Here is a 14,805-nt window from a genome sequence, read left to right on the forward strand (position 1 = left end):
TTTGTGTTTTACTTGGTTGTCTGCATGAATTTAGAAAGTCCTCTATCCTAACTTATTTCCATGTCAGATCAGTCTATTTAGCCACTAATTTGACTGTTTGTGGGTCATTGTTGTTGCTGTTTTGGGGGTTCTTTTGTTGAGTTTGGGTTTTTGAGTGGGAGAAAGGGGATTTGGGGAGGGGGATTTCTTTTTCACAAAACGTAGCTATGTTTTCTGTAGAGGTTTCAATGACTTCTGATATACTGTAGTGACATAAGAAAGCTTAACAGATAAGCCCTTAATTTTATAGCCTGAAAGCAGAAGCTCATTGTTTATGGCATGAGCAAAGAATTTCTGATGGAGAGACAAGTTCAAAATGAGAGAGGAATAAAATATATAGACTGTAAGGACACAAACCAGAACTTGCTGTCTTGTCTCCCTGATATCTCTGAAAGAAAGATAACTTCTGATTTGAAAAATATTGCATGAAGGAATATTATAGAACAGGCCTTCAGTGGCATCATCTGCGTTTGGTAATGGCAGAAATGTTGGTTGTGCTCTCAGAAATGTGAAGGCAATTAACTTGACATTGCACAGTGGTGGCTGTTGGGAATTTGCTAGCTCTAATGGCCCAGGAAGCTGGGTATCAAGGACAGGCTATTTAAAATTATGCTATTCTATCAGGAAAACCAAGGTTTTTCTCTTCTGTTTCTATTCTGAGCAGATAATATGAAGCTAAATGATTAAAACATGTGGTATAGTGAAACACCACAGCAGACTATCCACTGGGAGAAGTATTGAAGTGGTTTAAGTGAAGCCAGTTTCTGGGGGTGGAGGGGGAGGCAGGTGGCATCTTTGGGGAGCTGGCAGAAGCCAGCCAGCCACTCTGTGCAGGACAGAGGGACAGGCTGCTCCATGGGATGTCAGCCAGTGGCTGAGGGACAGACAGAGGGGACAGAGCTGCTCTAAGAGCCTGACAGCAGCTTGGACATGCTCAGTGTAGCTTCAGGCAGTTCAGGCACTTCAGTCTAAACACTAAAAAACAACATGGTTTTACCCCATGGTAAATTTTGCCAAAACCAGTGTAAAGAATGTTTCGATTTTGTTTTTCATCAGTGCCTCTTTGTTAGTAATTGTAGTAGAACTGCATTTCTGATGTTTATTTTATTTTGTTGATGGTGATGTTTTCTGGGTTTGCTGTGCACATCCAACAGAAGGTAATTCTACATTGAATGCATCACCTGTCATCCTGCCCATGCCCACTCTCACATAACAGCTTGGATGCTTCTTTGCTCTCCAAAGTGCATGACACACTCTGCTCTTGTCACACTCTACAGTCCAGGGACTGCAGAGTTCAGCTATTTATTTTGACCTTCTCTGTAAATCCACTCACAGAACCTCTGTGAGCTTCAGTTCAGTTCAGTTTCCATGCATGTATCATGAAAGCAATACAACAACCCTGGGCTTTTATGCTTGCTACTGGCATGGGTGTTAAAATTTTCTGTTGTGGCTCTGTATTGAAAGAAATTATCTGTAAGATTGTTAGCTGCATGTGTGTTAAGTTGTCTGAAAAAATACAGGGAAGAAATGTTTCCTTGCTTGTTTTCTATCATGTGAATTATCTACCCTTTGATCAGTGTTTTCCCTCTCTTTGGGTTCTGCGAAACAAAGAAAATTGATAAGATACTAAAACCCAAAACCAAGCATGAGTAGTCCCCCAGTTTGGATCATTGCAGCACTGCTCCACTATTGCTAACCTGTACTGGAGAGGCCAGACATTGTTCCTTTCTTCTGCTTGGAATAACTGGGCAGTGTCTGTGAAAATAGTGCCTTTGATGTGCATTTGCCCCTTTTTACAGGCAGATTTTCCCAGGGCTGGGGAAAGAGAATGAGACTTAGATGTGGACAGCTTAGAAGAACTCCTCCATCTGCAGAGGAGACAATGGGGACACTGTTCCTACCCCCACCTCTGGTGTGTGGGAGCTTCAGAAAATCATATTATATTCAAATAGGTTTCTGTGCAGGCTGAAAACACCTTGCTCTGTAGCTCAGCTGCCTGTGCACACCAACTCACTGTGTCATAGGCAGCTGACAAGGAGGTGGTACCCCAAACATCCTCAGCTCTGTGTTGAGTCAGTGCAGGAGAAGAGTAAATCACCCTCAGGAAATGTCCTTCTTCCACCAGCTCAGGTGAGATAAATCCATGCTGTGATACTCCTTTTTGAGTTCAGGAATTTAGGGTACCTTTGTAGCATCCTTAGTCATTTTGTTGTGCTGGGTGCTACTGGGGAACATTTGATGCCCTTTTCCAGCCTGTCTGGCACAACCACGGGGCACAGGTACCATTTTGCTGTGCACTGTGTTCCATTGGTTATTGTGTTTGCTCACCAGGTTTTAGAAGACAGAATCAATTTTTTAGGTTGTACTTGGCCCAAGCACTTTCTAGTACTGAAAAATGAATGTTCCTCTCTCTTGGGGAAAATGCACAGATGCTAGATATAAAATTATTCATGGACAGGTAGAGAGGTTCAGATTCTCTTACTCTTATAATGATTCTGAGGAGCTGTAGTTGTCAGTAGAAAGACCTGGTGGTGTTATTTTTACTTATAACTTACTTCAAAGCAGCTGTTATATATCAGTATATTTTGTAGCCATTAGAGAAAAGGAAGCAGAAGTCCTGTGTGGTATTTGGAAGGATGTTTTTCTTCCACTCCCACTGGCAGGGAGTAGATCTCAGTCAGATAAATTTGGCTAGTGGGTTTTTTTTTCAGTTGATGGTTCCTCTTTTAAGCTGATTATTTCAATTTGGAGTGATAAAGTAGGAATCATCTTTGCTGCCTGCTGCTTTATTCAGTGTCCCAGATACCTCTCAACCACAAAGGAGACTGATGCACCATTGGAATATGAGAGGACCCTGTCGTTTCCTTCTTAGATCAAAGCAGCTGTTTATAATTGCAATTGGTACTTATGAAACTGCTGTTGGTATCTAACAGTTTCACATGGCTATTGTTGGCTATGTGGAAAAGCAACCCAGAATTTTATCTTGATTAGGAGACTCACTGATCAAACCCACAAAGTTTTGGTATTAAATCATGGCCCACTCATTATACCACTTAGCCTGTCTGCTTTTTACATTTGTCCCCTGTGAAGTTCAACAAAAATGCAGTTCTTACAAAAGCTGAGCCTGGAATTTAACCTTAAGCACAAACGGGTGCAATTGCTTGCTGGATTCTTACCCTCTGTGTATTTTTTATGCTGCTACACCAGTTTAAGCTGCTGCCAGAGTTATTCCAGGATGAGGAGAAGGTCCTCAGTCCCACATCAGCAACCCCTTCAGGGCGTGTGCCTCTGTCTCGAATGCCTGTCAAACCTGCCAAGGCCAGGCCAGGGCAAGCCAGCAAGGAGCATAAGAAAACTGTGGGACATCAGGTGAGTTTGAAGATGCAGCTCTATTACATAATGTCTCCCTTAACCTCCTGTCTCATGGGTCTCAGGGTGTGCTGGTGGCTCATGGGATCCCTTGTGATTTTGAGAGAGGTGCAGCTTATTTACAGCTTGGTGCAAATAGTCCCTAATAACTGATGCACTGTGGGGAGCAGTTTGAGGCAGCCCATTTTTCATTGTGGTGCCAAACCCCAAAGCGATGCTTTTCAAAACAAACTTAATGTGGATGCTGAGAAGTTTTGAAAATCTTAAACTGGGTTTTTTGGATCATGTGCCACTTTGATTCAAAGCCAAAGTGGGGTTCAATCCCTAGAAAATATGGTTCTAGTTAGCAGTGGCCAAACATAAAATATCCGCATATCTTTGCCATAATTAAATTTAAAGTATGCAAATCACATCTGTTTTCTGAGGTTATCTCAAAGATGACTGAGCTTGTTGAGGCTATTCCCTGACCCTTTTTTTGAATTTTTTTTTTTTTTCAAAAAGTTTCGGAACTCTCTTCATCTGCTGATGGAAACCCTGAATGCTACAACTCCACACTACGTGCGCTGTATTAAGCCAAATGACTTCAAGTTTCCATTCACGTAAGATGCCAGTTCCTGTGTGGTTTGAGTAGCCTGTCTTGGGAGGGGATTGCCCAAAGCCACTGAGGATAAAGGCTCTGCTGAATCTTGCTCACTCGGGAGTGAAGTGCTGTGTCTCCTTTCTCTGGTTATGGATTCACTCTGTGTGTGTATGTGTATGACAGCAGGAAAAGTTTGGGAATGAATAGAGAGAGAAATACTTCCTGATGCCATTTTTTTGTTTATGGTGTTACTTGAGAAAAAAGTTCCAACATTTTAATTGCTAGCAATTTTAAATGTAACTGGGTTTTACACTCCTTGAGCTCCTTTGACATTTGCTGGAATTTACTTTTTCAGATTCCAAAGCCTTTTCATTTTTTTTTCATATATGAACTTGGTTAGAGTTTTTCTCAAAGCCCAGGCACACAAAGGCTCCTGTAGCTCTTGTGCTGGCCAGCAGGAAGTGCCAATGGGCTCAGACAGTTCTCCAGCCAGGCTGTCCTCTGTTAACCTGGAGTTCCAGGAACACCTTACCAACCAGCCGTCACACCCACCCTGCTCCCCACTGTGCCCCTTCTCTCCTGGGTGTGCACACAGCCAGGACCCCCAGATAATGCAGCCTAGTCCCACATCCCACAGCCAGCTTTTGTTCCTGCCTAGGTTTGATGAGAAGCGGGCAGTGCAGCAGCTGAGGGCTTGCGGTGTCCTGGAGACCATCCGGATCAGCGCCGCCGGCTTCCCCTCCAGGTGTGTTTGCTCCCTTGGATTGCTCCAGCTGCAGCTCTTGTAAGGTAATGTTCACTGTTGGCACTCACACTCTGCTTTTGGGACAGGTGGACGTACCAAGAGTTCTTCAGCCGTTACCGGGTTCTGATGAAGCAGAGAGATGTCCTTGGTGACCGAAAGCAGACCTGTAAAAACGTCCTGGAGAAGCTGATTCAGGTACTAGACTTAGTGCTGAGAGCATTTGGAATCTGCAGGCATAAAGACAGTGTTGCTGACTCCCTCACAGCCACATTATTTTAGTACTTCTACAAAATACTAAACCACAAATGTATCTTGTAGCTCTTTGACTGCTGTTCCTTTCAACTTAGAATCAAACAGCCAACAAAATTATTTTTTTTCAGTGTGCCTTTGTATATTCTCGGTTTTTCTCTCAAAGGAGTACTGCAGCCTGTAGACATAAAATATTATTCTTTCTGGTTCAATTCTGAAATTTCAGATGTGTTTGAGCAGCAGCAGCATGCTTTATTCTGCCCTAGTCCTGATACAATAAGTGATTTGTACATGTCTGAAGCCCCAGCTGCTTTGTTTGCACTGTGTAATGTGGTTGAGGATGGACCATTCAGAGGGGTCAGCTGCAATTTAAGCAGAAAATTGTACATGTGAACTGTCTGTATTGCTTTCATCCTCTGGGCCCCTTTGTCACCTCCTGTAGCCTTCCATGTTATTATCTTTATGGCATTGTCATCTAAGCAAAAATCTCACATTGCCCCTTTGGGCCATGCTTGCGGCCTTATTATATTAATTTTTTTAACAGAATCATACAGACAAAATACCCTTCTCCACTACTTAAGTCTCAGATTACCAAAAATATTACACAGATAATTTTGCCTCTTTATTAACTGTACTTTCATTTAGCCCTTCATGCCTTTTTTAATGCACTAACACTTAATGCTTTAACTTATCCTCTTTTTACCTTTGAAAATAGGACAAGGATAAGTACCAGTTTGGTAAGACAAAAATATTTTTCCGGGCTGGTCAAGTAGCCTACCTGGAAAAAATAAGGGCAGATAAGTTGAGAGCTGCCTGTATCCGCATCCAAAAGACGATCCGGGGCTGGCTGATGAGGAAGAAGTACATGCGGATGAGGAAGGCTGCCATCACCATCCAGAGACATGTCAGAGGGTACCAGGCACGATGGTAAGCACTGCTCAGGGCTAGTGCCACAGCAGCCTCAGTCCAGAGCCCTACAAGCAGGGCATTTAAATGTGATACATTTGTTCTCACCTTCCTGTACTGCCTGAGAGGAAAAGATCTTCCAGGAATGAAGGAAATTGAATATAATGAGTGTGTCTGTCCTCACTGGTTTTGACCTTTCTGAGGGGACAGTAGCACCCTGGCTCTATGATGCAGAAAACAAGTAGTACTAAGGAGACAGGTTGCAGGTGAGGTAAAGCAGGACTGTCTGAGTCTTATTGCCCAGTTGCCGTGTGCCCTGGTCCTGCTGGAGAAGCCACTCCTCATCAAGGGTGAAGCTGTAAAGGGACATTCATCAGTCAGTGATTTGTTTGGATTGACTTCTGAGGGATGGCCATGGGGCCAGACAGAAGGGCAGGAATACAGATATTATATTGTTCAAAGACAAGGTGGTGATGTAATAACCAGCCTTCAGAGAGAGGCATATGTCAAGATGCTTTGCAATTGCCTTACTGCAATAGCCAAGAACAAGCAAACATTTTCTACTAGTGGAGGTTAGGAGAGTAGATCTGGAAAATGACATAGTGGAAACAGCTTTAAAATTGGAGAAGAGGCGATGAGAAATTAAGCCGAGTTTACCTTGTCAGTTGTACAGCACAGTTCTTAGGGAAAGTGAAAACATTTCCCTGTAAAGCTTGCATGGTTTCTGTTAATTTGTCATTCTGTTGTACTGCCACACAGCAGAATAGCAAGTAAATATACTGTGTCACTGACAACACTAAGAAAAAACTAAAGACACAGGCTATTTAAAAAAACCCCAATCATTCAATCACATAATTACAGGTACTGTTTGTGATCTTTTCCTCAGCTATGCCAAGTTCCTGCGGAGAACACGAGCTGCCATCACCATTCAGAAGTTCCAGCGCATGTATGTGGTCCGCAAGAGGTACCAGTGCATGCGAGATGCTACTATTGCTCTTCAGGCTCTCCTGAGAGGCTACATGGTCAGAAACAAGTACCAAATGGTAAGAAATCATGAGGTACTTTTTCACTTTACCTCTATTTCCACGCACTTGCAGGACAAAGCTTCTCTGTGGTGTCATCTTGGGAATCTGAAATGTTTTGTGTGCATGCTGTTAGGTGTGATGCACAGCCAAAATACCAGAGCATGGATTTAGGGACACCTGGAAATTAGAAATATCTAATACTGCCATCAACTTGTCATTTTAGATATATTCTCATTGTTGTCTAATACAAATGTACTTAGACTTTCAGTGCTGCCAGTGGAGAATCCAACAGATTTACAGCATTTCTGACTTTTTCACTTGTTATATAGAATGTCAAGGTACTTAAAATAAATAGAGAAAAGGGCCTTGCTTTAATCTGTCTCGGTTAGTACAAATCACTATTGCTTACATCAGTGTACATGTGATGCACTCACTACTGGTCCTGTCCCATCCCTAGTTTCAGTGAATCTGAAATGGGTTATGGGTTATGGAATTATGTTAGTAAAGAGATTCCCACAAAAACTGGATATTGAAAGTTATCCATGGGTGGAGTGCTTTTGTTTTGTTTTGTTTTATTATTGTATGTTGGTTTTGGTGTAGGGATAAATTGATATAACCCTGTCCTAGTGATATTTATGGTATTTTCCTGAATATACTTGATAATAAATTATTCAATTGAGAAATTAGAATTTGGTTTTCAGTGGTTACAGGTCTGGAAACAGAAGAATTATAATTCAAACTGAAAAGTGCTAATATGTTTCATAGCAGTTTTATCTACAATAATTGTTTTAACCAGGCTCACAACTCAGCCTGTATTTCACTGAAAAAGTAGCCAAGGGATTTGTTTTCCCAAGCATGTAAATGTTAAAGACATGCAGCCAAAAGCCATCTGATGCTTATGTACCATATATTTCTCTTTTGTATTTGAAGTTTCTGTATAATCTTCTTTTGTATTAAACTTGCTACACAGTCACGTGTAGCATTCTAACATAAACTAGCCACAAAGTTGAAAAAAAAATAAACCTTCGTAAGAATTTCTTAGTAGTAAGACCCTTGTGCTTGAATTTGCTATTCTTTTATGTGGATATCCACTTGCCTTTTTATTGGAATTCTTAGCATTCTTGTTATTACAAACTATATTTGGGATGTTAAACAAGATGTGTTTTTAGCAGGTCTGTCTGACAGATGTGATGAAATGACACCTGGGTCACAGCAGTAGGTGGCCCAAAATCTTCTGGAAGATGGGAGTTGTTTCTCTATGCCTTGTTAGTCACATGAGTAATACACAGCCCATCTGTCTTGTAGCAGTTTAATAAACCTGTTATATTCCCTCCTAATAGAGATGGCAGGTTTCTGGAGGAGTCCCTGGGAGGGGTGGTCAGACCTGCCTGTCAGGAGGATCCCCCTCGAGCTGTGAATTGTTCACTGCAGTAGAACATGACAGTCTGACAAGTGCCCCTGCGGTGTGCTGTGTTTGTCCTGTCCTCCCCAGGTGGGATTTTACCCAGGCTGAGGTGCAGGATGGCCAGAGAGGGAAGCACAAGCTCTGTGTGCCGTGGGAAGCTGAACACGGTTGTTGTGGAGTTGGTGATGACTGCAGAGCAGTGAAACCGAAGGTTGCCTTGCTGCAGTGGTGTGTGGCACACGTGTTGTTCCCTAGGATTGTGAAAGGGACCTGTTGTTGTTGTAGGAAGAGAGGGCCTGTGTTGAGTCACATGGGCAGTACAAGGAGTTTAGTATGGTTGAATCATCTGTTTCACACATCCTGGGGAAAGCTCCTGCCTGAGACATTGCAATGTGCTTCTCAGCTGGACAAGGAGTCTAGCTCCTCCATAGCTTTGACATAAGCTTTCCTGGGATACCTGGTGGATGGAGTAACTTTCCTGATCCTCTCACTATATTTTGGAGTGGCTTGTTTCCTCACTGGATTGCATGGATGTGATGATTCACTGGCAGATGAGGACCATCCCCTCACGATGGAGGTATTTTACAGGACTTACTGCTTTCAAACTTGAGGTGAAAATTGTTGAAAGCTAGTTGTATTCCAGTTTCAGGCACCTGCTGGGAACCTGAAGGAGTGTTCTGGAAAATGTGTAAGGAGGAGGGAGGAGGCAGGAATGCCAACTGCATGGCATACAGTCAGAAGGACTTTGGCTTTTGACCTTGCTGTGCTTTTCAGAGAGCTGCTCCCTTACCTTGGTGTGCTGAGTAACTGAGTGCTGGTATTTCCAGTCTCATTTTTAATTCAGAAATAAATGATAAGGGAGAAAGTTTGTATGTGTTATAGTCTTGCCACTTTACCAAGTGAATTTTAAATTCATTGATCTGGAACTGTAGTGCTTCTAACACATTGCAGTTAATTTGCTAAGCAGTCTAAAAGAAAACAAAATTACTGTTACCTGACTAGTTTGTCTTACCAGCTTTGTGGTAAAACAGTGTAAGAATGTGAACTGCCTATGATATTTAAACTATCAATTCTGAGCATTAACATGAAATCCTAGATGATTTTTTTCTTTAGAATAAATTGTTCTATCTGCAGAAGCTTTATTAAGTGGACTCCAAAGCTCTCAGGGTACTGGAAGCCTTGTGGATCTGGGCAGGCTCTCCATGCATATCTCATGTAATCTGCTTGAATTCAGGGATTCCAGACTTGGGGAATCTCTGAATTAGTGGGTGAAGGATCTAAAAACAAGTGGTAGACTCTTCTTAGCTGAACTCTCTGGCTAACACACATGACTGGTTTATGTTATAGATTTTTTTTTAAATAATCTGGATTTTTTTTACACCTCAAACCTATGGTTGAAATTTCTGCCATAAAATAAATTTGAATTACTACACTATAAATTTCTTATTAGAATAGATGAAAATTTTTCCATGCTGACAAGCCTAAGTTGTGTCAAAAAAGGCAACAGAAAACCCCCAAAACAAAATAAGACAAACAAACCAAAAGCTTCTGACTTCTTAACAAGGGCTACAATTTCCTGTGGGAAATGCAGTACTGACTACATTGCATATTAAATGTGGTAATTTTAAACTTTGTGTTGATGAGCTCTGTGCAGCATATGTCAATGATTCTAAAGTGTTTCATGATGAAGATTCAGTTAAAGAAAAAAGATTGTATTTGTAATCCTGCCAACAGGTACTATATACTTTTGCAATTAGCTGGGCTCTGACCTCAACACAATGGAATGCCTGGTGCTTCCATGTGCCTCCAGTTCTTTGTCATGTTTTTCTCTCGTTCCTTTTCATTTTACTCCTTGTTGTTGTCCTTGTTCCAGTCTTCTTTTCCTCTTCTTTTATTTTTAATTTAAATTGATTTCATTTCTTGCTGCTCTTCCGCAGCAGTTTCTCTTTGCAGGCGAAGGCGTCTCTGCGTGCATCATTACAGGGCTCTGTAAATAAATGCTATTTTATTTATTTACTTGTATTTATTTCCCTGCAGGGGTGTGGTTTGCAGCTCTAACCCCCTTGCCCTGTGTTCTCCCCCTGCAGATGCTGCGGGAGCACAAGTCTGTGGTTATCCAGAAGCACGTGCGGGGCTGGCTGGCGCGGCGGCGCTACCGCCGCACGCTGCGGGCCGTCGTGTACCTGCAGTGCTGCTACCGCCGCATGATGGCCAAGAGGGAGCTGAAGAAGCTGAAGATAGAGGCCCGCTCTGTGGAGCGCTACAAGAAGCTCCACATCGGCTTGGAGAACAAGATCATGCAGCTGCAGCGGAAAATCGATGAGCAGGTGAAAGCTCCCTGGCCTCTGGGAAAACGTGTCCAAGTCGTGGTGACCTTTCTCAGCACTGTGGGCATTCACAGAATGCACTGAGTTTTCATTGTAAGGCTTGGTTCTCTTTTCTGGTGAAGAACAGTGGTAGGAGAGAAGGGGAGGCCACAGCAGAAGTGGAGCAGTCAAACATCCACTTGTTCCTCTCAGCAGAGCTGAGAAAAACACCCACTCGCTTAACGCCAGTACTGCGTTTGAAGCACGTCAGTTGCTCTGTTTTAGGGGAAGGTGGGGTGATCGTGTCTGATCTATGTGGGCTCTCTGTCTGATTTTAGTTTAGGATGTGCAGGCTTAGAGACTGGACTGTTCTGTCACCTCGTTAAGCAATTCTGCAAAACCAGACCAAAACCTTTTTGAAATGGGGAAGCTGCTCCTGTGCTCCCATGTCTGGGTATATTCTGTAGGGAAGGAAAAGGCTCCCTTAAACCAAAACTTCTCTAACAGCTGCTCTCTCTGTGTTGTGTTTTGCAAAGAACAAAGAGTACAAATCCCTGCTGGAGAAGATGAACAACCTGGAGATCACGTACAGTACGGAGACGGAGAAGCTGCGGAACGACGTGGAGAGGCTTCGGATGAGTGAGGAGGAGGCCAAGAACGCCACCAACCGTGTCCTCAGCCTGCAGGAGGAGATTGCCAAGCTCCGCAAGGAGCTGCACCAGACCCAGTCGGAGAAGAAGAGCATTGAGGAATGGGCAGACAAATACAAACATGAAACTGAGCAGGCATGTATGGGGTCTCAGATGCATGAGAGGATTTACAGGGGCCTAGTGGACACTCAGGTTTTGCCCAGGCTTAATTGTTTCACTTGTGTGGCTGGTATTTTTACTATATTTTTATAGCTGTACAATCCTAAATGGGCTTGGTACCTAAATGGCTACACCTGTGGTAGAGAAATATGCTAAATCCATATATTGTATGTAAATATATGTATCCAATCTATGCAGATTTTGATATTGAAAGCATTTGCAAAGCCAATCCTTGAGCTTTCTGACTTCGTCAGAGGTAGTGAATTCATTCATTTTACCTACCTAGAGAGAATAATCACATAGATAACAGAAATCTGTCCCACATTCAATATTCAAAGGTGCTGCTATATCCTGCCTAATGTAGACAGTCAGCCTATTCAACACATGTGCACAGTCTAGTTCAACAGGTTTCAGCTGACCCCTTTTCTTTGCTTACCACAAACATATCAAACAGGCTGATTTCTGTCAGGAGTACTTGCTGATAATGGTCCAAGTTTGAGTATTGGAAGAGCCAGTCCATCATTATGTGATGCTGCAAGGACAAGTTTCAATATCAGATAAGCATAAGGAAAAATATTAATAGATAAAGCAAAGCTGAATGCATGGTAACCATAATCAGAGACAAATGAGTACCTGGCAAACCTGAACACATGTTAAGTGACACAGCTTTAGGGCAGAGACAAGATGTTAAATTTTGGTGTTACCCAATGCAATGGAATTTACCACAGAATTACCAAATGTGTTAGTATTTTAGGAATATTTCTGGTTTAATGTGCCATTTACATATTTGGGACTTTACTGAAAAATACATGGCACTGTGGAGTGCTTCAGGGCAATTTTAGTATCTGATCAGAAATGGGGTTCAGAATATACAGGGGAATCTGCTGTGGTACATATTTAAGAAATGTAATTTGGAAATGAAGATACAGCTTAGTTTGCCAGTTCCACTTTGTGAAGAACAGTTTAAATATTTGAACTTTTGGTACAACAAAGGTGCCATTGTTGTTAGAGCTACTGATGAAAGATGAACTGCATTCTGAGTCAAATATTTTATTGTCTCTCTAGCTGGTATCAGAGCTGAAAGAGCAGAACTCATTACTGAAAACAGAAAAGGAGGACCTGAACCGCCGCATCCATGACCAGGCGAGGGAAATAACAGGTTGGCTCTGTTCTCTTCATTCAGGTTCTCTTCTTCATGTTACCTACAAAAGCAACACCCTACTGCATAGATTGGGCTAATTTGCCTTCTTTTACATTCCTTTTTGTGCACATTTCTTTTTTTTTAAGAACTTGCAAACATCAGAATTATTTACCATTTGAATTTCCACAAAATCCTAAGGGTTTGGGGCCCTTTTTAGGGGGGTGACTGTTCCAAAGCACTTCAATTTTTAAAACTGAGCTCTGATATTTAATACAGTTTATCCACTACCACTTTTCTGGCTGCTGTGACTGTGTAGGCAGCAGCCAGGAAAGCTTAACTGTAGATATGAGGGCTGTGATGAAGGGAGCTGTGATGAGGAGGGTCAGGGTGCTTGAGGTGTAAAGCACCTCACATTTTGCTTTTACATAACACAGCAATGGGCTAGTGCCCCTTCTTCTTCCCTTCTGGAATCACCTATAGAAGGTATTAGCAGAATAAATAACTTGTCTGAGTGAGCACTTCTGTGGTTGCCACAATAACGCTTTGGCCCTTATTTTTGGCTTAATGTTTGCCTAGAGAAGCACTAACGCCAGCTTCAAATGGCAGGCTGTTCCTGTGGTGCAGACACGGGCCTGTGCCTCCTGCATGCATGCACTGCATGGTAGGTAGGGCTGGAATTCTCACTTGGGATCCCTGCTGTCTGTGGCAGAGTCGATGGAGAAGAAGCTGGTGGAGGAGATGAAGCAGCTGGAGCTGGACCTGAACGATGAGAGGTTGCGGTACCAGAACCTGCTGAATGAGTTCAGCCGCCTGGAGGAGCGCTACGACGATCTCAAGGATGAAATGAACCTGATGGTGGTAAGTGGATCCACAGCTGAGAAATCAAAACCTGCTTACAACTGTGTTTAGGCAGAGTCTAGTGGGATAAGTTGGTAAGTGCTGTCACCTGTATGTGTTGGTGACCTGTACTTGAATGGAGAATTTTGCCTTTTAAATCCTGTTTATTTTGATTAGTTCAGCCAAAACAAACACAGTTGATTAAAAAAAATTTAATTGTAACATCTGTGAAGAAGGCTAAATTTCTGCTGTGACAGCCTGGTGGTATTACTTGTGTTGGCCACCCTTATTTTGCCATCAACTTATTCACATCTACTGGGGTTATTTGTGACATCTTCATCCAGTGATAAATTTTAAGTAGTCTAGGAATGTTCTGTATGGCAGGAATATAAAGTATTTCTCTATAGAATGTGTAGGAAGTTAAAAATTTGCTGCCTGTGCTCCCTGTAATCTGAGTGTTTCTTTCCCACAAAGTGCTGCATCCTTGCTTGGTTCTGCTTGCTGCAGCAATTTGTGATGGTGTAAGATCTGATGTGTCTCCATGGAGTTGAGTGCTAACTGTACCTCATAGGCTTTTAGGTCTTTGGAGACACCAGAATAAAAAGTATTTGCTTATTAATTTTGATAACCATGACATAACACCAAATATTTACAAGCTAAACTAAAGGTTGTGAAGAGACAGTCACAGGAAAAACCATGTACTGGTACTGATTTGTTCTACTTGCACTGCAGAGCATCCCCAAGCCTGGGCACAAGAGAACGGACTCAACTCACAGTAGTAATGAATCTGAATATACTTTCAGCTCTGAGATCACAGAAGCAGAAGATTTACCACTAAGGATGGAGGTAATGTTAAAAATCCCCCACAACTTTTCACTGAAACATGGTTGAACTCATTTCTTTCTCTTTTTTTTTCATAAGTGCTTCTGAACACCATATCCTTATACTGAGGTATCTAATGTTTTAATCCAACTTTCTCCATTTCCTTTTAGAGAACACTTATTCCTTAGTTAGTTATGATCCTATGTAAAAAGACTGTCAAAATGTGCTTTGAATTTTTCTTGCATTGCAGTAAGCATAGAGTAGATACTTGGTGATCCAGCTGATTTACATCTGTGAAATATTTGGTTGTCAGTGTTGGTAAGCACAATCGCTTATTCAGGCCAAAGAGGGAATTCAGAGAACCAGTGAGACCTCCTGAGGAGCCTGCCTACCGTATAGTCAATGATTTAAAAGGGCAAGCTGCATTCTTAGTAGCTACATGGAATGAGTTTCCTGTTGGGAGGGAGAAACTCATGTTGAATCAGGTTTTCTCTATTTCATTGAGAGGAATCAAACTCCAAGAATGGGAGTTTCCTTTTCATATGCAGCAATACAAATCCCAGTGTGTTAGA

The 14,805-nt window shown here is 42.2% G+C and overlaps 1 protein-coding gene across 8 annotated transcripts in view; it reads left to right on the forward strand.

Moving 5' to 3' along the window:
- Positions 1-14,805, forward strand: part of MYO5A (myosin VA) — a 97,986-nt gene that overhangs the window by 58,954 nt on the left and 24,227 nt on the right. For all 8 annotated transcript variants that reach the window (XM_072934093.1, XM_072934095.1, XM_072934097.1 and 5 more), the window contains exons 15-25: positions 3,247-3,408; positions 3,910-4,007; positions 4,647-4,733; positions 4,820-4,928; positions 5,698-5,909; positions 6,775-6,931; positions 10,406-10,645; positions 11,161-11,409; positions 12,499-12,592; positions 13,284-13,432; positions 14,144-14,257. In XM_072934093.1, coding sequence (XP_072790194.1) covers positions 3,247-3,408; positions 3,910-4,007; positions 4,647-4,733; positions 4,820-4,928; positions 5,698-5,909; positions 6,775-6,931; positions 10,406-10,645; positions 11,161-11,409; positions 12,499-12,592; positions 13,284-13,432; positions 14,144-14,257 — 1,671 coding nt within the window. The remainder of the gene's footprint in view (positions 1-3,246; positions 3,409-3,909; positions 4,008-4,646; positions 4,734-4,819; positions 4,929-5,697; positions 5,910-6,774; positions 6,932-10,405; positions 10,646-11,160; positions 11,410-12,498; positions 12,593-13,283; positions 13,433-14,143; positions 14,258-14,805) is intronic.

Source organism: Taeniopygia guttata, chromosome 10 (genome assembly GCF_048771995.1).
Source record: "Taeniopygia guttata chromosome 10, bTaeGut7.mat, whole genome shotgun sequence".
Taxonomy (NCBI): domain Eukaryota; kingdom Metazoa; phylum Chordata; class Aves; order Passeriformes; family Estrildidae; genus Taeniopygia; species Taeniopygia guttata.